The 23,193-nt window shown below is 42.0% G+C and overlaps 2 protein-coding genes across 10 annotated transcripts in view; both read left to right on the top strand.

Annotated features, from left to right (window-relative positions):
• Nucleotides 1–23,193, top strand: part of LOC309704601 (uncharacterized protein) — a 92,059-nt gene that overhangs the window by 28,686 nt on the left and 40,180 nt on the right. Inside the window, exon 1 of one of the 9 annotated variants that reach the window (XM_082529860.1) lies at nt 21,203–21,320. The exons of 7 other annotated variants lie outside the window; for them this stretch is intronic. The gene's annotated coding sequence lies outside the window, so the exon portion shown is untranslated. Of the gene's footprint in view, nt 1–21,202; nt 21,321–21,548; nt 21,843–23,193 lie in introns of those variants that run through there. One more of the 9 variants, XM_082529859.1, reaches the window with a different exon arrangement.
• nog1 (noggin 1) lies at nt 12,628–14,116 on the top strand. Its single transcript, XM_082529864.1, has one exon. The coding sequence runs from the start codon at nt 13,061–13,063 to the stop codon at nt 13,733–13,735; it is 675 nt and encodes a 224-aa protein (XP_082385990.1). The 5' UTR covers nt 12,628–13,060; the 3' UTR covers nt 13,736–14,116.

Raw genomic sequence — 23,193 nt, 5'->3', positions numbered from 1 at the left:
AAGCACTCAAAATTGCACAAAAAAATCCGCAAAACAGCGAGCCTGCTGAGATTCTATTTTTAATTTCTTTCTCACCTTTCCAGGTAGTTTGTAACAAAATCCCATTATTTCTTGGAAGATGTAATAATGTAAGAACTTCATCCACTACAGCGGAAACCGTGGAAACCAAGCACGGCCCTGCAGTATCAGTAAGTAGCTAGGCTGTCCTGGTGGCCTGCCAGAGAGCCAAAACACCAAACTCCATCAGGAGAAAGTTGGATTGTTGTGCTGCTAAAGCCTCAGACCTGATATTAATGCTCACGTCTGCATCCGATTTTCTACCGGCCCAAAGATAACATCGGAGGGAATGCTAGACCCACTTTTCTTGATTTCTTGGTATAAATAGCCCCCCGCTTTTTATTGATGAAGAACAGGTCTGCTGTTTATAGAGATTTACTTTGCTATTAGCTGTGCTTCTCCTAACCCCACCTAAAGCCCACTTGGAGAATCACTGGTGCGGTGATTATGCCATGGAATTGATTTGTGTTTTACACTTTTATACTCCCGTACTGACGACTGGGACATGTAGGAATAGGATACAGCATCAGTTCATCATTTGTGGACCAGATTTACTTAAGTAACAACATTGAGGCTGATCTCATAACCTGATCTTTAGAAAATCCTTCTCAAAAAAACAGTTAATTGACTTTTAATTAAAAGTTTTGAGAGAGAGACTTCAGGTTTTCGAAGTGGCTTCGGTGTGTAGCCCACAAACACAAGCCCGGTCCAGCCTGTTTATTCCAGCTACAGAAAGAGCATCTGCTTAGTACGACTGGGAAGCTGTGTAGGGTTGCACCCTAACATTTACACACTTGGCTTTGGCAACAAAGCAGCCATTGCTGTGGCAACCTCCGCCGGTCATTAAGCATAATTTGTCTGGTATCCCTGTGTTCAAAATGCACAAAAGAGGGTGAGTAAAGCCAGCATGAGGTTGTCTTCTGAGCTGTCATGTGGAAGGTGGTGAGGGCCCCATGCAGGGCAGACAGCGACAGAGAGGCTGGCCGAGCTCCCACAGGACCGCTTGGGGACAGAGGCAACCCGAGAGGGATGCCCCCCACCTTTCCCTCCAAATCCCACCTACAGTCACTGCACCACCACCCCCTCCCTGCAGCCGTGCATCTGACGGTTAAAACAACAGCCCCTGTGGTCAGCCAGGCTCCATATCTCCTACTGGATTTACGCATATTTCCCACCTCCCTTTTCTTACCCGTCTAATGCTTCGGCTCCATCCCCTTGTACCCAGGAATTATATTCCTTCTGCACTTCCTTCTGTAGTCAGGGCTCTTCTGCTGTTCTAGAAAAAAGGGCTTCTGCTGACAAGAAAAACTGTTGTCAGAAGCACTTCTTTGCTATTTGAATTGAAATGCCAGAAATATTCTCCAATGTTCCTGTGCAACATGAAAGGACAGTATGGTTGAAGATCACTGAAGGAACTACAGGTGCTTCATAGCTCTAACATTCAGAGTTAGTACCCCTTTTTTCCCATTTCTGAATAGCAGTAATCGTTGTGAGAAGACTTATTCAATCTTCATTTTTAGCCCCACTGCTTCTTAACAAAAGCATTTTTGTGTGCTGTGATTGGTCTAAATGTAAGTCTACTTTGGATTTATCAAACGTGCATGAAGCACCAGTAACTCCCAGTGAAATGAAACTTATAACAGCATGTAGCCATGTAATCAGCAGCTCTTAAATTGGCCTAAAAATGGAGGACATTAAACTGCAGTAAGCTTCGGGATTTACCTGTGATAGTGTAACATAAAAATCGATAAACAGAGAAGAAAGGCAGAGAGAAAATCACAGGCACAAACAGGATGAAAGACAAAAGACCACAGCATAAAGTAAAGCTCAAATGCCAACAGTTGGACTTTCTGGAGCAGAACCGTTTGGACTGAAATGAATTTGCATTTCTGAAAAGGTAGATGCATTTGGAAACAGCTGTGAGGCTAACACAAACGTCTCTCTCCTTCCTCGTTTCCGTTGACATGTAACTATCGTGTGACGGCGCTTTCCTGGCCTCTCGCCTACTGCGTGCAGAGATGGGCTCCATCCTGCTGTGGGCCTGAACGGGATAAGAGAGTGCAGGAAGTGTTTTCATAGATGCACCAACATTTTTTGGTAGGAGTGGTCTTAAATCGTTGGTGGGTCAGAAAATGTTAAGCGCCTACTGCAGTGAACCTCTACAGTGATTCCCATAAATACATGTATGGATGGATGGGAGATGGATGTAATCTCCGAATAAAAAGAAATTAAGCGTATCCTAAAATTTCATTCAACTGTCACTTATAACTGTGTTTGAGCCAAACACTGAGTTTCAGAGAGGTTTTTTTCTTCTCTTGGCTTTCATTGATGTCAGAATAGGTCACCTCTAAATGTATTCCATTAAAGTTTTCAAGGTAGGCCAGTTTGAAGTCGATGGTGTTGTAACTCCAGAGTTTGATACAAACTTTCACCTGCAGGAGAAAGCTGCTTGTGTCGTGAACGACTGAAGTGACAAAGCAAACAACCTCTGTCGTAAAACCATAAACCAATCATCATAAAACACATTCAGCACAGGCTGTAAAACATCTTTCTTTCTTTTTTTGCCTTGCTCTGTGTAGTTTGACTACTTGGGATGATTTAAACTGTTAACAAAGCCTGAAAGAGGATCGTGAACTAGTCTGAAAATAGCCTTCTGGGTAAGACCAAGCTCATTCCAACCCTGCTCAATAATGAAAGTCAGCCCTGAAAAGGAGGACAAAAAGTGACTCTCACTCCTTGATGTCCACGTCTCAGATGAAGGCAACAATACTGTCACTTTTGTGGAACTGAGTGGACGTCTGGGGGTGTGAATAGGAGGTGGTGTGAGGAGCTGCCGCAGGCAGTAAAGTGATTACAGGTCTCTTCCTTTAAAGCCCACAGATCTGCCTGACGGTTCAGTTCAGCAGCAGCATAAACAGACCATTAAGTACTTTCCATTAAATACTTGTTTCTTTATTTAGTTTGATATTCTAATTCAAAGATTCTAAAATAACTGAGCCCCCAAATCATACCTGGGCTATTTCTAGGTTATTATTATTCGACTTTACTTTGAAAACGGGTGCAACGATTTATTAAAATGTGCAAACAAAAATGAAATGTATATGAAACAGTATACAATATGTACAGTATGTGCACAGCTCAAATGAGCGCCTTTATTCTGCAACACAGCCTGAACGCTCCTAAGCTTCTTTGAGTAATGTTTCGTTAAAAACAAAGATGTTGTCCGTTCATATTTCATCGATTTTGAGAACATCTCCAACACTGAAATCCAGCCCCAAACCGTGACCGAGCCTCCACCGTGTTTTACAGGTCAAACCCATCACTGCATCAGACCCAGTCACTGATTTTCAGTCGTGTTCTTGTGTAATTTTGCATAACTTTGGCTTCTTTACACCCATCCATCCACTGAGACCAGTTTTGATGATGCTTCAGTGAACAGATGGGAGTAAATGAAGCTCCAAGTGCGTCTTTCAGGTTCTGCATTAGATCTTTGCTGGACTATGGCTCTGAGATACTTTAGATATGTGAGATAACTGAGAGTTTTTTGGTTTGTTGACAAGATTTCTTTGCTCTTTCAGCATCACGCTGTTTGTGCAGAAATAGTGTTTCATGCTGTCAAACTGTGATATATTTGGCAGTTTTTGTATATTTAACTAATGAAGGGGATTCAATTATGTGTTTTTGCAACAGGCTGCTAACACCGTGCTTAAAAATACAGTTTAAAATATGTTCTTCAAGCCTTCTGTTATGTGTGAATACAACACTAGCTCAGTCTTTGCGTTGGCTGCTTTTTACAGCTCCGTGTTAAATGACAAAAATTCCTCTGAAAATGATCAGGTACAAGGACCGGACTGAGAATGAGTGAAAAAGCAGCTGATGTCCGTGGAAAACTGAAAGACCTTCAGGAAACCTAGAGTAGTCCTTGCACAGTACTGGGAAAACTCTTGAAATTCAGTTAATAACAATAATTTTAATGCCTAGGTTTAGTTTTTTAATGCTAGAATGAAATCATTACAGCCTTCATGACTGACACAAAGTGACACAGAGCAGCTACTGAGATGAAATTGAGCTATGAAGTCATGTGTTTGACGCCCATCGCTCTGCGGCGCTGGACCGCCGGCCAGCGAAAGTGACTGCCTGTCTACTCGCCTGCTTTGCCTCTCGGTTGTTTGACACGTTGAAGCCACATGGAGGAACGCTGACCCTCTGGCCCGGATCTGCTGCCGCTGCTGTGCGAGCTGTGGAGGTGAGTTGGGAAGCTCCTGGGTGGCAGGGCAACGTGCGGGGCCTCCCTGGCTGGCGCCTGTAATTTTACCTTCCCATTCATCAGCCAGAGATATTAATAATAACAGCACATCTGGATTCACTTTACTGTCTCATGTTAACCCTTTCTACAGCGCTGCTTCTGGGCTCAGCCCCAAACCCCCCACTCCAACTAAAGACCCATTGCTCTTGCTGTCAGTCTTCGTTTCTCTGTCTCATCTACAGCTGCAGTTTCCTTTTTCAGCTTCACACAAAGCTGTCTCCCTCACCTGAAACGCTGTGTGCTAGCACCAGTTTTCCCTCCAGTTTTTCAGAAGAATTTGCATTCGATTTTTACAAAATTTTAGGTACATGCTTTTAGATGTAAATGTATAGATATGCATTTTATACTGCACAAAAAAACCACTATAGCTGTGATGATGCTCTGCAGTACTAACAATGAACTCTGCTGCAGCCTATTTCCATTAAAACTGGACTCTGCAAGACTTTACTGTCAAAGAAACCCTCACAAGTCAAAGCATTTGTTTACACAGTTACCATCCTACCCATTTTGCATCGTGTGTTACTTAAGTGACCAACTGTGGTTGGAACCTGAAGTTCCCATAGCTGCAGTTTCTCCGATGGCCTCTAGGGGCTGGTTTCAGAAACGACTCCATTCCAGCCTCACTGGTTACAATGTCTAACACTAGAGCCAAAATAAATATGTTTAGGGCCTGGTGCAAAAGCATTTATGGTTTCATAAAAACTGCAAGGGTGTAAAGAGCTTCATGTTACACACCATTTTTAACTGCACTGTGGCTGAAAGATTTTAAGGTGTGTGGCATGGCTGGTTTGTCTGGCAGGTGTAGATCTGTGGATCATGTTTGTGGTGTTTGGAGCATTTTTAATCCTGCTGCACAGTTAATTATTAGAACCGATTACCCATGAAGAAAATTTAAATTGTGATTAGTTTTATGTTTTGTATGTTACTTAGCACTAAGCATCTGTGTTGTGACCTATACGGTCTCTGGATGCCGCTTGCTAATGTTACAGTAGCTGATGTCTTGGTATTCCAGCCCTTTTGTCAGAATTTGCTCATTTCTGGCCAAAGAGAAACAAAGGTTGCGATGGCCGTCGAACATTTCAGTCATTGTTACTTGTTCAATGCACTGAACTGAGATTAAGACCCAACTTAGAGTTTTGTAGAGTGAACGATGTCGCCTACATAAGCGGCCCGTGTCGTTGCTGGCATTTTTGCTTGTGCTGGTGATTATGTGTTAATAACCATTTAAAAATATGTGATTACAACAAAAAGGAGCAACAAAAAATGCCAGGAGTGTTTTCTTTCCTGGCTTTTTTTCCACAGCTTTTTGCTGTGATCAGTTTCATTTTCAGGGACGAGCATATTTGTCCCACAAGCTTTTCCCTTCACATCTATTCCGGTTCAGCAATGTCCCTCCTGGAATTTGCTGATGTTTGCGAGGATTGTATGTGATACTGTGTTGAGAGGACAATTGTTATATTTTCTCACTGATAAATCCCCAAAAACTGCTGTGGAAAAATGCACAGGAGGGATAATGGGTACTGACCAGGTCGGTCAGCAAAGTTGCAAGCTGTATCAACACATTTCCCGGGGAATCCACGACATAGATGCCCCACTGAAGCGTGAATCCCCAGTAAACCCCAATATAGGATTTTTGTTAAGGATCAGTTTGATTGTAGCAATGTCCAGTCATTTAAAAAAGCACTGTAGTTTGTTTCATTTGCACATGAGATAATTTATTTAATGGTTGCCCGAGCCGTTAGCCGTTGCCCGAGTACTGCTCCTGCTATAACTCTGTATGCACAAGTGTGTATAGACACCTCTGCACGGAGGCCGAGTAAATCACCATGCTGAGCTGTCTATAGGTGGAGCCAGGGTCCTGCGACTGGCCGCCAGGCTTGGCTCCGCGCCCGTCGCCTGAGCCTCCTGCTGGTGGCAACAGGTGACAGAGGTCTGCTGTGTGTAGAGCTGACAGCCCCCTCACAACGCATAGAAACACTTGCTTCATTACCAGACCCTCCCCCCTCTCCTAAGTGTAGAGGGAGCGCGACTGGGAGACGGACGAGGGCAGAGTGAGGCTTTACTGCTGTTTCTGTGGCACTAAATACGAGTTTGAGAGGAGGCAAAAGCTCAGTGTGCATCACTCATCTGCTCATGAGTCAACACTCATGATGTCACACGCTGCCGTGCCAGTCTCACACACAACTATACTGTATTACCAATTTTCGTATAAAAGGCCTTATTTATTAAAAAAAGGGGAGAGTCGGCTCTTTTTCCATGCAGTGGACTGAGCCGTACCTCCCAGAGAGTCCCGACTGTTAAACCATCGTGCCACAAACAACCTGCTAAAAACACTTATTTCTCCCATACAGAAATAAACACTGGCCAATTAGTGTTCTTATTTTTGGACCTGTATTAGCTGCCAGAGGAGTTGAAAATATAACCAACCAGACGTGGCCTGACACGGACGACTGCAGTGCCGCTCGTCCTCCGTCTCCACGCGGACGTCCAGGAGCTGCTTTAGCTATCGGGCCTGTGCGTCGGCCTCCAGGATAGTTTACGTCTCTGAAATGAATCCTCGCGGTGGGAACAATAGCGCCACTATTATCCAGCACAGAGAGGGATGAATTCACTGGAGGACAGGTCATCTTGATTTATGAAGTGTGAATTAGGAGCTGAGAGTTTGAGACCGAGGTGGGGTTGTTGGGGGGCGCAAGGGGGCTGCATGGTACAAACAGCCGTCTGTGTTGTAGAGGCTGGAGACACCACAACCCCTCTTCTCCCCACCACCACTACTATTACTACTACTACTACTACTACTACAGTCTGACTCTTGGCCTGTTTGCTCTTTCAAAGAAGAAATGGCCTCAGCCTTGGCTTAAAATGATCTGCAGAAATGTGTCCAGATCGCCACGTGGAGATCGGCGCACCGACTCCGCCTGGGTGCTGAAATAAACTAAATGTCCTTCTGGCTGCAGAGGACGCCTGCTGTGTCTCTGCGCCTGTCGTCAGGCTTCATTTATATCACTCGGCAGGTTGATGGAGTACTGTATCATCCATCAAGAGCGCGAGTATTTACTTTGATTCCAGAAAAATAAAGGCTGATCTAAAACTGCTGGCACTGGTGCTTCCTTAAAGGGACAGTTCACTCTAAAATCTGCATGGTCTGCATGCTTTTTATCCATATTGATTCACTTTGGTGTGACTTCCCCAGTTTTGGCGACACTGTGCTGGAAATGTGTCTCCCTTCTGGTGATGTTTAAAGTGACTGAAAGAAAAAGCATTCAAAAATGCCAAATGTATGTGCAGAAGGAAGTCTACATGCTCACGGCACATCTATGGAAGCCCATTTCGCCACTAAAAACAAAAAGTATCCATAACTTGAAATTTTGAGTTATTTTCTTGAAATTTTGAGTTAACAACTCGAAATTTCGAGTTGCCAATCGGTAATCTACGTGATTGATGTCATTTTCTTGTTACCCGGAAGGATACAGTGCGGAGGAATGCGCACTCAAAACCGGATCGCAACAAACTGGCGCTTTCGAGAGTACGTTTGCTGATAGTAACGCCATGTGATTCAGCTAATAGCTCAAGGATTTCATCATTTGTGAAGCTAGCTGTAGTTTAGCTGTAGCATTTGTAGCTGAGGGCTTCAGCTTCTGGGTAACAAGGAAATGACATCATTCACGTAGATTACTGATTGGCAGTGCTAACTCAAAATTTCAAGAAATTAAGTCAAAATTTCGAGAAAATAACTCTAAATTTCGAGTTATGGATACATTTTTTTGTTTGTTTGTTTGTTTGTTTTTTAGTGGCGGAAATGGGCTTCCATACATATCAGTGATATCCTCTTCAACTTTAAAGTCAGCTAGCTGCACGCTTCCTTTGGGTGGCAGATGTAATTGAGTGGAAGGTTATAATAACAGTTCCAGTGAAGCTGTTCACAGTATTTTTGTTTTGTTTTTATAATATATTTTTTGTTGGTCACGACTGCTCAATGACGACATCGCTGCTCAGTTTTTCAGATACTTGTTGTTTGGGTGCTTTGAGCATCATTTAATGAGGCAAAGCTGCAGTTCTTCTCGCATTATTAAATAAACTTGATTTTATGGTCATCCGTCGTCTTCTGACCAGTCCAAGACCGAAGAGATCCGGCTTTTATTGTAAGAGCAGGAACCATTATTTATGTCTACATCTGCAGGAAAATGGTTTGACTGCAAGAAAGATTGTTCTCAGAGTTATAAAGTGGAGCAGATGCTTTCCTCCTAGTGCTGCTGAGATGTGGTGATTCCAGAGGAACAGATGCACGTGTTTGGATGAACGTTATCAGACGGCTGCACCAAAGTTTATAACACTCAGCTCTGGAAAACTGTCACAAGAGCCATTATTTTCTGTCTAGTTGCTACAAGCACCAGATAAACTGCACAAATACGGCATTCACATTTACACTAGAGAGGTATTTGTGCTCGCTCACATGGGACCGACCACTGCGGCACCACGCTGGACGACAGCTTGTTGCTTTATGGCACAAGCCGAGCTAATCTCGGCCTGAGAAAACATTTCCTGTTTGTCCTGCGTGCTTATGCGTCATAATGTAGGTTTCTGATATGATAAGACTATATTTAATATTTAAATTCAGACCTCGACAAATGTTTCTTTTCCCAAATGACAATTCAGAATACTGTAAAAATTATAAAAGCTGCAGGACAAATGGATGTGCAAAGTAAGCCAACGATTCTGGGGGAAAAAAGTTAAAATAAGCCATAGTTCAAGATTTACGAGCAAAAACGTAAAAATACTTGTTACAGCGCCACAGGCCGACCCGTCAGAGTAATACCTGTCAGCTGTCCCTTTGCTGCTGAGCTGAGATGTTGTTTTTCATCTTAATGGCACCGATTAACTCGACTCTCGGTCCTCCATACGCCTGAATACACAATCAGTCGTCTGAGTAATTACTCAGCACTTTGTTCAGAGTTTTGTTTTAACGACTTTGTTCGCACGCAGAGTTTTCTGTCTGTGAAAACTTTATTGAGGACTGGAGTGAACACACTCTCACCAGCCTTCAACCTGTGGGAAAAATTAGCTAAATGCTAATTGGGTAATTATACCGCTTGTTTAAATCCACAGATGTTTCACAGCGTGAGCGCATTCTCCACAGCCTGAAGATGATTCATTTGAATAACGTGTTGTTTGATTTGGATAATGATATTCTCGGTTGTAGAGTCAATAATTCCACCTCGTGTCAAACTGTGATTGTTAACGAATATCCTCTTATTTTATTAACAGACTAAAATGAAATTTTCACCGTGGATTTTTTTTAAAGACACTCTGTTAAGCTGAACGTCGCGACAAAAATGTTATCAGGCTGCTGAACGGCAGCTATCAGCCACTATCTCTTCCATCAGGCACAGGGCTGAACTGGTCTGAATGTGGGTTTTAACACTGCTGTGAATAGCCGGGTAACTCGAGCTGTAAAATTCTTTAATGGAACATTAATAGTGTGGCATGAAAAAATGCAGTGTGCCATCAGACTGATGATCAGTGGTCTGAAGGAGCAATTAATTTAAATTAAGCTCACAGCAGGAGTGATTATGGCAACTAGGTGCTGTTGGATTGCAGAGGAATGGAAAAAGTGCTAAACAAACAAGCAATTTGCACACCTCCCAAGTGCCAGAGCAAACAGAATAGCACCCACTCCGTGTCTGTGTGTATTCAGCTTGGCAATGCAGCCTCAATCAGCACAAGGTGTGAAACAACGTGCTGAGGGAGATAAAGTGTGTGAAAGGTGCTTTGTGTTGTCTGTGTGACACTGTAAGCTTTACCTGAAGACAGGACGAGGAGCCTCGAACGCCCGCTTGCCTGGCTGATATTTTTCCAAAGTAGACTTTTCCAAATATGTCAGATTTTTTTTCTGCTCTGCTTTTGCAGGGATGAAAGCTGAATCTTAATCTTCAAGTCCCTTCTGTTGTGTTTCTACCCGAGCATGACTTTTCTTGGTAGCACTGCTGAATGTGGCTGCCAGAACACAGAAGTCTGCTTTTCCTCACTAAATGAGAAATCAGCAGGGAATGGTACAGTGACCTGTGATCAGCTCAAACGTGGAGATTCATTTTTAATGTAAATCCTTAAGCGCAGGTTTAAAAGTCAAGGACCAGACCCTGCATTTAAAAAAAAAAAAATACAGGTAATTAGATGGGCCAGTTTATTAGCCGGGGAGGAAAAAGTGTTTGGTTAACTTAGGGATAGAAAAAAAGTCAGTTAAGCAGGCGTCTGTCTCATGTAGGCTGACTTTATAAGGAGGAATAATTCACTATCAAAATGTCCCTGTGGTAAAACAGTAGGAAGGGATTAGAAGAAACCAAAACAACTCTGCGTTAAATGAGCCTGGCAATCCACATGACACTTAATGAGAACCATATTTGCACTTCACTCGAGCGGCCCCATTACAAACAGAATATTCCAGTGTGTGTCAAATATTATTCCTTAAAAGAATGAACATGTCAATTCCAATTTAACATTTCCCTAAGTATGTAAAAAAGTATTGCGAGTGAGTTTGAACGCATCGCTTTAATTCTCCAAAAGAAAATGTGCAATTGAGCATTTCTATTTTCTATTTTTTATTAGACTGCACGTTAAATTCTGCGATTTCTTGATATCTGATGCTTGGTGCTGTTTGCATGCGTGCAGAGTTTAGTCTGCACTGTCCCGCATGTGAATGCGCTGGATTGAGCAGATCTGTCAAGTGTGTTTAGGAGCGATGGTTTATGATACGTGCTGGTCAGATGAAAAATATAAGGGGTGACATTTTCCAGACTTTTCACCATCATTTGACCATAAACTAAATGAGTCGTGTGCTCAAGTGCTTGTGTGAATTAGCTCATTCAAATTGAAACAGAGATGCATTTATCTTAAGCGGATGGTTTATGGCTGATGTAGCAGCTGGCTAAGTTCTTCCATTAAATTATTTTTCAAAGAATGATTCTCTGAGCATGAGTTTAGACAGGTTCACAAATTGTGATACTTTCCATGGCTGCCGCTTAGCGAGCGTTGTTTATTTGGGAGCTAATTTGGCTGGCTTTATTGAGAGGCTCGCTGTGGCGCTGGTACAGGCAGAAATATTGTCCCACTTGAGCTGGACACATGCAGTAAATACACTGCAAAAAGTGTAGTTAACAGGCCATTTCATCTGATATTCAGGCTGTAAATCACGCTTTTCTTCAAGCAAGCAAAAGGTTGAGCTGGATTTGATGTGATTGTGTTTGTTTCCTGTGCAGTGTGTTTCATACAATCTGTCATTCAACTGAATGTGTGTGTATATTTTTTTCCTGCGATTTAAGATTGTTAAAATAATCTTGACAGCATTTTGCCAGTCCTTCATCAGATATGTGCACACATCACTATTAAACTTAAGGTGGTCTTTCTTATTCGCACGAGTCCATCAGATGGAAATATTCAAGACATTTTCATAAAATCATCATTTTATTGTTGAATTTGTGTGTTCCAATATGTTTGCACAGCAACAAGTCTTTAATGAATAGCCACAGTGTTGCTTATTGTAAATTTATTAGGAACTGAGAAGTCTAACATTTGGTTTGAGGTTCGGTTCATTTAAGCTGTGCCAGTAAGTGTATTACACGCCCTAAATAAAACAAATCATTCTGACGGCACATAACCGGCTTTTTTTTAATTGTTATTGTCATTAATATTGATTGGCTAAAACTCGCACTAGGTGAAAACAGATCAGAGTTTTGGGATCCTATAATATGCATTTCTAATGGTGGAATCTAAATTTTCTTTGTGTGTCCTGAAACTTTACAGTGTGAAATATTTTATATTTCTAATCCAGCCAGCAGTGTAAAAAAAATAGTGTTCACATCCTCCAGCTAAATAAATGTTGATGTAGTTTGTTACATTTGACTGATTTTTGATGCATTAACATGTATGTATGTCTGTATTACTTGCTGTTACAAATTAAAGTTGATGTAATAAATGACATGTCAAAATGCTTTGTATTATATTTTTTCTTTCTTTGTATTACTGCTGTTAATAAGCAATACAAATATAGCTTTTAACTTCATGGTGTAAATAATAAACATTAACAAAACTGTTTGTGTAATAAAACTTTCTCTGAGGTGTTTAAGTAAAGTTGTCGTTACTAGTTTGTATTTTTTCATGAGGTGTTCTGGGAGCCTGCTGCAGAGGCTCGCAGCAGAAGGATTCACCAGATGACCAACACCCCTGATGAATGAAAGCCTGGTTTAAGAAAGTCTGGAAAACCGACAGGGGGCGTCTCCTCTCCCTCCGTCCCCCGCCTCCCCCTCCGGCACCCTCCTCCAGTGTGGTGGAAGAAGGAGGTATTGGGGATCTCCTCCTAGACAACAAACCCACATTCAAAGAGGGGCACACGAATTACATCACGCTCCGTGCGGAGGATATAACGGAGGTTGCGAGTTACGCTCAGCGCTTTTCTGCAGAGGACACAAGTGGAGCATCATGCCGAGCAGAGGCGCGCGAAGCTCGAGGACGCATGATCTGATCTTTGCCTTTAGAAGTCGTTTCCACTAATGCTTCGTGGAACAATCTTTTATTTCTATCGCGGATTTTTATCATGGGAATCTGAATATTAAGGGACTCTAGAGGCCCACGTTTGGATACGGCTCACGCGTAATTGCGCACAAGTGGACAATAAGCAGCTCCGTGTGCGTGAGGATCTCATCGATGAACATGGATCAGTCTCACCAGTGTATTGCCATGTATCTGCTGGTGCTGTCTCTCGGACTTGTGATGGATAGAGGGATTTGTCAGCACTACTACCTTCTCCGTCCCATCCCGAGTGACAGTCTGCCGCTGGTGGAATTAAAAGAGGACCCGGATCCTGTCTTTGACCCCAAGGAGCGAGATCTTAACGAGACTGAATTAAAGAGCATCCTGGGAGACTTTGACACTCGTTTTTTGTCCGTGTTACAGCCCACGGAGGACAAATTCACCGGGAACGATGAGCTCGACGACTTCGAGATCCAAAAGCCGGGGGGAGTACTCCCGAAAGAAATCCGAGCGGTGGATTTTGACATCCAGTTCGGCAAGAAGCACAAGCCCAGCAAGAAACTGAAGCGGCGCCTGCAGCAGTGGCTGTGGGCCTACTCATTCTGCCCGGTCGTGTACACCTGGACCGACCTGGGGAACAGATTCTGGCCGCGGTTTGTGCGAGTGGGCAGCTGCCTGAGCAAACGGTCTTGTTCTGTTCCGGAGGGGATGGTGTGCAAACCTGCGAACTCTACCCACCTGACGATACTGAGATGGAGATGCGTGCAGAGGAAGGGGGGGCTAAAGTGCGCCTGGATACCGGTGCAGTACCCGATCATTACAGACTGCAAATGCTCCTGTTCGAGTTAAAACACAAGACTCTGAAGATAAATTATAAGCTCAGTATTTTTTTTTTCCAAATCTCTTTCACGTGCACTACCGAGTGTAGGAATGTATTTTCTGTATATGCGGTGCCACGCAGTTATATAACTCCATGTACAAAATCAGTATTATTTGTAACCAGAGTCTACTTTATTTGTGGAGAATATTGGTTATATATTTTGTATTTATGGAGCGATAGAGCCACGTAAGGACTTGCTGTTTTCAAAACGCGGACGCAGCGAATCGACCTCAGAGTTAAACGTGGATTATTGATACAGTTTTGTGTCAGTGACTTGTTGTTATCCTGTAAATTTAAGGAAATGTGCTATTTATTCTTTATATTCGTACAATAAAACGACACTGAAATGATTTAAACATGATTTTCCTTTACTTCTTATCACTTTTATACCCAATCTGAGCGATTACACATTAAGTCACCTGCCACATTACGCACAGCCTGTAGTTCCCACGCTAAAACCATTTTACGCATCGTGTTCTTATTACAGTTATGGTGGCTGGCCTTCCCTGTCTTACAGCTTATTTCATAACAGTACATAATTATAGAACCAGACGGAGATTTGGCTATAAAACTACTCATTATTGGGGGGAAACGTTTCTCATGGTATCATATTGGTCTTATCAGTAGTCAATTATCACTTTCTGATTTATATACAACAGGTCACTGGTTCTCTTCAGTTAGCCAGAACTATCTTATCAGTGCTAAGGCTGTCAGTCACACATCGGGTCCTTTACAAGCTGATTATAGAAGAAGTCTCACATGTCTCACTTTCTTTCATCTGCACAAGCCCTCCTCCTCATTTTCAGCCCAGCAGGAGATTTGCTGGAGAATCAGAGGCTGATACTACATGACTGTTAATAAGCTGACACCATTAAAATCTGGATAAAGTATTTTCTTCATAGTGCAGTTTGTTCATTAAAGGTCTGATGTCTCCTGGGTAAATACTGAGCGTGCAAAAGAGCTAAACATACAAAAAAGCTCAACTTTCTTTGCAGTTAGGAAAGAGATTACAGTCAGTAAATATGCACAGAAACAATCTGATTAAAAATTAAGATTAAACACAATGATGGGGAATATTTTCCTGTAGATGATGGGAAGCGCTCAATTTGAGCATAATTTTGCAGCCTTGCACACATTCAGTTGCAAATATCAACGTGAGTCATTATAAACATGCTCAATTTATTTAAATCAGGGAAGAACGTGGCATAAAATATTGCATTACAGTCTTGCGTTCATTAGCTTTATATTGCATAGGTATATAAGGCAGTAGTGATGACAGGTTACGTGCTTTACTCAAAAATGAAAATACTTTTTAGGCAATAGATGAATGATGGGAAGAATCACGGTATAATTCAAAGATTGCATATACTTGTCATTACTTCATAACACTTCCAATACATAATTTCAATCTAAGGCTTTACTCGACATTGTGGTACTGCAGTTTTACTGTAAATGACAGAGCTGGGTTTTCTTCCCTTTGCTGTGTAACACACAGTAATGCATCTTCTTACAAACATAGTGATTTTATCCCAGTCGCTCTGAATCAGTAAAGGCATCTGTGTGTGAACTTTGTGTGAATTATTTTGAATTTAGTGGGAAAAGACTTATACAGTTTACAGCTGTATTAAATAATCTGTATATTCTGTAATGGCCTATCAAAACATAATGGGCCTTTTCAAAGCTACACGGTGTTAGATTTTAACAGCATTGCATTAAAAAGAAATATTGTGGCGGTCTTGTTCATTGTTATTCAAGCTGACATCTTTATATCTTTTTTTTTTTAACTTTGGCACCGCCGCTAAAATCCAAGGGATGCTCTGTGTGTTTGATCACAGCTGTAGGGTTTATAATATGAATAGTTTTAATGTAGCGTTTCTAATCGTTTTGTGGAGCTGCTTCTGTCTCACACTGACTGAGACAACCCCCCCCACCCCTCAGTTGTTCCAGAGCCTCAGTCGGGTAGACAGTGGGGCACCAGAAAGCCTGTGTTTTGTTTTAGTTGTGTTTAGTCGGTAATGATGCTCCTTAGCCTCAGAGCCAGCTCTGCACATATGCATGCAGCAGACAAATCCCTGCACTTGTCACCGGATGGTAACCTAAGGCCAAAAATTTGTACGACGCATCTTCAATAAAGTCGTCGTGTAGCCTTTGATGTATGTGTGTGTATGCTGGATCTCAGGCGGTTGCCGCTGATCTGTTATTTCCACTATACTGTTTGTCCTCTTGTGTAAAGTTGGCAATAGTCGGGATTCACAGATGACAAGCTCTGTGCATACCCAGCTATTTCAGGTTTTATGCATCATAGTCTGAAGATTTCGATGCGACTGCCTCAGTAAATATAAATCCGATCATTTCTAATATGTTCAAACCCATTTTCTCTATTTTTGCTCTTTTGAAACAGGTGCCCAAGTATCTCTGTGTTTTTAGCAAACTGTCGACATTTCTTTTCTGATTGTTTTTACAAACCTCTCCTTAGAGAACCTTTCCTCATGTTTCTTATCAAATGAGAAACACAAGTTATTAGTTGTACTTTCCTCTTCTTCAATTTCAACCTCTCTTTCCTTGGGTTTTTCCTGCCGTAGCGCAGGCAAAGTGCTGACGCCGGTCAGATGATTTGTGTGTGGAGTAATACGTGCTGACAGAGCGCTCGGTGCCTGCAAATACCAGCTGAAGACTGGAGGATGCAGGGCTGCTAATGCCCTTCGTCACTTCTGAGCCGGTTCCCAGCTCTTTGCGTCTCTCTCCTCAGCCTCGCAGATCTCTCATGTATGAGATACCCGGCAACACATTGCTTTTAGCCACCAGCGATCCATTAAGTTAATGATCTCTTTGGGTAGAGGCTCGCTTTACTGCTTTTCTACTCCCTCCTCCCCCCTTTTAACCTAATCAACCTTTTTTATTTCTATGCAGATATTCTGAAGCCAAAACCTTGTTGCTGATTAAATTCTCCTACAGGCTTCAGATATTTTCCTGATCAAAGCAAACTTCTCCTTGTTGGTTTTGCCAACAATATCAAACACGACTCATTCATTTTTCATTACAGATGATAAAAATTACTTTTGATAACTCTGACTGGCTCATTAATAGGCCAAAGGTAGCCTCTGTGGCACCATCATTACGAGTACAATAACAAGCCGAATGTGCCAGCTTAGTTTGCTCCACAGTCTTGACTTTTACAATGTTTATTCAGTGGGAATGACAAATTTCAAATAATGCCGTTAAACAGTTGAACACATGAAAGGATGTGCCGTAATGATCAGGTTTGTAAGCTTCGAATACACATTTACTGCTGTACATGGGCCACAACTCTATAATAAAATGATACACAAAGCTTTCTGCTTTGATGAAAGCCAAAAAATACCTTTTGATCTTCTTAATGATAGTAGCTCAGAGAAAGTTTTGACTGGTAACGGAAAGTGCTCTGTTAAAAGGCACATTTGACATAAGATATGGCCTTTAAACTTTAAGATGTGTTTTATATTTCAAAAGCTTAATTTGGCAAACATAATGAACCGCAGCCCTCGTTAATCCACCCGTTTCAGTGTGTGCATACTTTTTAGTTTTGATCTGAAGCCATGACACTCTTATTTTGCACTACATGCTATAGTAGATCAACTTATAGATAACAGAGTAACCCTTAACGGTGCCTAACACAAATTAAAAGACGTTAACAATTAAAACACCTGGAGAATTGACAAGTGACGCTTTAGTACTTGTCAAAGATGAAGATAGCCGACATGATGTCAGCCACCGGTTTGTGGAACAGACTGGAGCCTGTAGGAAAAACAGGGCGAGCTAATATAGTTAAAGTTAGCATGTTTAAGAGATCCGCAGCTAGACGCCTAGTCAGATATCACTCATTGATTTGGACTGCATATGTTGAAGATTCAGAATTGGCAATTTGGACAACCCCATGTGGGGTTTTTGAAGCCCAAAGTAAGCATATTCTATCAAGAGGGCAGCGTGCTAAAATGTCAGCTAATGTTAGCTAACTTGGTTAGCAAGCTACACCCACAAACTGTACTGGTGCATCACACCAATGCTAGATGCCTCTGTAAAGCACGCTGTGATTTCTTTAGTGCCTTAAAAATAAGTTAGATATATAAATGTAACTCCTTTAAAAGCACTTTAGTTTTCTCAGAGATCTTATTTTCTTGAGTATAAGGTGCTTGCTCAGGTGCTAAGTTGAGCAAGCACCTGATTCAAGGGTGAAATGAGTCCATCTGTTGATGAACAGCAGTTTAAATCTCTGTATAAAGCTACTAAGTGGGTCTTGAGTTGAATGTCTAAAAGTTTCAAAATGTGAAAGGTTTGCTTAAATTTTTTTAATGGATGGTTTAAAATGTGTCAAATTTATCTGACATGCTGTCATTTGGAGTTCATTCATAATTCTCTATCTTTAGCGACTGTAGGGATTTGTCTGCGTGTGTCTGTCACTGTGGGCAAATCTAAAGACATGTAAATGGGTTTCACTGACTCGCTGTCCAGATGTCCAGCCGTGGCTGCAGCAGAGCCCTCTGGGAAACGTCGCCGAATGAAGGCAGGTGTTCGCTCCCAGTGGAACAGGGAACATCTGTTTGTGTTGTTCACACACATGTTGCTCAGTTAAAGCCTCATTTTGTTCCTGCATTATTTTGTTAGAAAGCTTTTCCCTCCTGTTGAATATCGGCTGCAAAACCAGCGCTCTTAGTCTGAATAGGAACACGCGTAACCAAGGGTGTAATTTCCAGGGGGTTAGGGGGGTTATGACCCCCCCCAATAAAATCATGAATTATCTTGCATAAATAGGCTGTTGATTTTCTTTACTCATTTCAGTTATTACCAGCAAAGTAGTTTCATGTTTAATCATCTGGGAATTTACCCAGATTTATTTAGACAGAGATCTTGACCCCCCCCCCCCCAATGTTCAGCACAGAGTTACGCCGATGCGCATAACGCTTAACCCATTAACAATGTGCACACTTGTGTAGACTACAGTGTGTCTGTGTGTTTCTGTGCTGTGCTCACAGTGATGATACTTCTCGTCCTAACTGATAATCAAGCTGTATGGACAGTTTGAGTATTTTTAAAATGGTAATTCCATCTTCTCCTGACTCATAAACACAGTCTGTAAATTTTACCAGTACTGCATTAATACTTTCATAATTCCTAGCGCCAGCTCCTGTTATTGGAATTGTTTCAGTTCCAACTTATCTGGGATTTGGGTGGAAAAAGCGGTTTAAGGGTTCTGAAACACCCGTAAACACCAAGCTGAGTCAGCCATTGGGCTTTGTTTGGAGTTTTTATTTATGGAGATGGTTTGTTGTTTAACTCATTAGCTTATCAGCATGAAACTGTCAAAGCTATTTACTAAGAATTTTTCTCAATTATATCATTGTTTTGGCACTGACGTTTATGGAATTATGTTGTTGGTTGAACATTGATACAATTAATGGAAAATTGTACTCAACAGATGGTTAACTAGTGTTTTTTTTTTTGCCTCATAGATACCATCCACTTCCAATTAGATCACTCAAAACATCAGTTTCATGAGCAAACATTAGGAGCGGGCGCACTTTCGCTGAGCCTGCAGAGCGCAAATCATTAGCAAATGAGCCCGAGTATACTCCTTTGAACGTCTTTCACCTACAACTGTTCAGTGTCAAAATTTGAGGTTTGGCATTTGGCAGTTTTTATCACTCAAGCTTTAACTTCTTGTAATTTCATGCTCTGCAATAAAGACTGATCACAAAAATCCAGAAATGTTCCTTCGTGGCCTGACGATGAGCCAGGTCTTATGGATTTTTGTTGGTTTCTGGAATAAACTAAATGTCAGTGATTGAGAAAATTATTTCAACCAGGCTACTTTTGTCTTTTATCTTTTGCTAAATGTTACTTCTGAGATGAAATGGCATAAATCAGTGTACAGAGTATATGAGAAACTGGTGTGCTCTGGGCAGACACGGCCTGTCAAAGGTTTGATTTGTCTGGTAAAAGATGCTGTTTGGCGCTCTGCCTGGTTCGCTGCGCTCTCCCACACATCGCATAATTGGAAGCCTTTGAAATCTCCTCGCTGCTGCTGCTGCTGGTCCTCGTCCTGGTCACGATGTTCAAGCTGAGATGCGTACCATGGCCAATGTTAATTTTTCCGGCATTTTTGTCTGCTGTAAATTTCACCAGGTTGATGATTTGTGGGGGCGAGGAGGGGGCGATCCCGCTGTTTGATGTCCAGAGCTCGTTAATCCAAACCTCATCTGGTATGCAAGGTCAGGCCGTACTTTGATGTACACGGGGGCAGTTCTGCCAAGCCCAGAGAGCCGAGAGGGCACTGTTCATTTACAAAAAAAAAAAAAAATCAGGAGACATAGCAGCCTTGACACATCTTGGCTTTTGTCCATCAACTACTGTGAAGACGAGGTCTAGCTTGATGAAGAGGCCTCTTAAGCCTCCTGCAGCTAGGAGAGCACGCACGAACATTTCCTGAGAAACTGATTCAATACCAGTCGTTTTCCAAACTCACGGGTAATTGGAGGAATGTGTGAAAGTTTCATGTTTTCCTCGGGGAGCCACCAGCGCGGTTTAGAAAGAAAGCACCATGACGATGCAGAATATATAAACCCAATATTGGCATGTGCTGTCATACTGCTTCCATGAGTTTCCTTTTAAAGATTCGCCATATATTCCTATTAAAGCAGCTTTCACCCCTGAGCTGCTTGACAATAAAACAAACAATAATTGGTTTATTTTGGGATTTTGATTTGTAACCGCTTCAAATCCTTTGGCATTTTTGGCTTGCGGTCCTTTGAAACAGAGAAGAATGAGTGGAAGCGGTGTGTTTGTTATGTAAAATTAAGCAACAACGGCCCCTACTTTGCACCCAGCGCAGGAATTCACTGCAATTAACTCTTGAGCGTCGCATGTAAATACGAAGGGGTTCGGGGCTCCGCAGGCAGGCCGGCGCTCTTCACACACTGGATCCCGGGCCTTTGTTCTTCCAGGGCTTTGGCCGGCCGCCACACTGCCTCACTTGGCAGCACCTAACTATAATTTTCTCACAATGCCTGGCGTGTGAGCCGTCCATCATTCCTCTCTCTGTGTCTCCCAAAGCTCCCCCGGCCCACTGGCACCTCTTAAGCCTCCAGCATTTTCAGGTTTACCCACTCCTGAGCGCATGCCAAGTCTTTTCTATCATCCCGTCATCTTGCACAACCAAACAAGCTGCCTAAGGATATTTATTAATTCACTCTTCACACTTGGCTATGCTTTGATCAGATGGTAAGTATCTTGCCATCTGATCAAAGTATCACTCCTGTATCGCTCCTGGAGGTGTTTTGATATTCTCAGATGTTCTGTGGGATCGCTGCAAATTGTTTCCAGGTCCAGCTCTGTTCAGTTCACCGACAGTAACTTTAGAAAGTAATAACAAGAGTGCTGCTCTGTACATGTTTTCCTCTTGTTCCTTAAATACCTTTTAGATGTTCACTTGATTCTGAGAAGGCAGCATGATATCGGGGTTTAGAAAGAAATCCTCAGGTGCAAAGGAAGTGGCCACAGCATGGACAGAACCAAGCACGGGTATGGCACTTTAAGCTCAGATTTTAGATTTTGTAATTTGATTACTGCGGTGTTGCTCCGAGCGTGTGATTTTTATCTATTTAATTTCTTATCTGAGGTTTGACAGCATTCAATATCATCAAGCTAAAGTTGAAGCAATGCATAATATTCACTCTCTCACTTGTACCATCATGACATAAATGCGATGTAAATATTAGGAGTGCAACGATACTCGTATCATATTGAACCGTTCGATACAGTGCTTTCGGTTCGGTACGCATATGTATCGAACAATACAAAATTTTTAATTTATTTTATCAACTTTCCTTCTGACGATGCTGTCTGTGTTGAGCGCTCAGTGGATCTGCGCTCGACAGTGCAGCCTAGGCGGAATAGTCGAACACAGATTCACTGAGCACATGGCAAGCTAGCGAGACAGAAGCTAAGCTCTGGTTGCAACATGACAAGTTGAACCTCCCCCACCCTCATTCAGATCTGGTGTTTGGAACTATTTTGGTTTTCATGTGACGTATGACCCTGAAGGTAAGCGCGTCATGGACTAAAGTAAAACAGTATGTTGGATGTGCCATGCAATGCTCAATTACATGGGTGGGAGCTAGTGTGTTAGCGCAGTTAGCTTGTTAACGTGTTGACGCTGTCCAGCCCCATGCACGGGGTGATCAGGGGTAGCTCGTTAACGGAGATTTGCCGTGTTGTGGCGTTAACGTCATTTCAACAAGATTAACCTGAAAGCACTAGTGGGAACACAACGAATATGACTGCACATTTACGCCGACATCATCCTAGTGCAAAGACAAGTGGAAGCAGACAAAAACAACAAGCACGCATGCTACAAACTTTACCCGAGTCATTTAGACAGCCGTTAGCACAGGATTCTCCTTATGGGGACCTGATATGTTTAATATGCTGCTGAGAATATAGCCCAGAAGAAGCGCATAGTATAGCTTTTATTTTGGAAAGAGCCATTTCTCTGTAATAAACTCTCTTCTCCAAAGATGAGTGATTTCTCCATCAGATAGATTTATTATTTTATCCCTTTGTTGTTTCAGCAACACGGAAATTTAAAAACTGTACTTTTGAGTTAAAATATATATTTATAATTTTAATAAATGACAAATTAAAAAGGCATGAACATTTTTTTTGTATCGAAAAAATATCGAACCGTGACACCAAAGTATCGAACCGAACCGTGAATTTTGTGTATTGTTGCAACCCTAGTAAATATATAAATACACAACTTTTTTTTAAAGTGCAGTGTTTGAATTAAACCCAACATCTAAGACTGAAAAATAGAGTTAATGCAGAGTGCCAAAAGTTGCAGTTCCTTTTGTGGCCACTTGAGGCTGGCTCCAAAAACAATTTCTTCCCCATAGACTGCTACATTATAATGGCGAAATAAACACGCCTGTTGTTTTTAGCCTTACTGGGTAGTTTTCTTCTTCATAACTTTTTATAATGGCTGATTTTTTGTTTTCTATAGCAGCGGTCCCCAACCCCCGGGCCATGGACCGGTACCGGTCCGTGAGTCGTTTGGTACCGGGCCGCGAGAGTTGGGGCTTGAGTGTGAAAGTCATGGTTTTCAGGGTTTTTATCATTAACTCGGTTTCCCTGGGTCTTTTCCCGTGTTGTAGTTGTGTGCGTTACCATAGCGACCAGAGAGCATCAAGGGGTAGAGAGGAGGATGTTACTCTCAATGTTGTTGGCACATTTCAGGAGGACGCTGCTAATAAAGTTACATAATTACACAGTGAATTTGCGTTTATTATTATATTTACAAAATACCACAGTTTTTGTCTTGGTTGTGTCATTTTAATTTGTTGTATTTATCCGCGACGCCTTAAAGGCCGGTCTGTGAAAATATTGTCTGACATTA

The sequence above is a fragment of the Aulonocara stuartgranti genome (genome assembly GCF_965226115.1).
Source record: "Aulonocara stuartgranti genome assembly, chromosome: 4".
Classification (NCBI taxonomy): Eukaryota; Metazoa; Chordata; class Actinopteri; order Cichliformes; family Cichlidae; genus Aulonocara; species Aulonocara stuartgranti.
The sequence above is the reverse complement of the archived record's forward strand: the minus strand, read 5'-3'. Positions and strand labels throughout refer to the sequence as shown.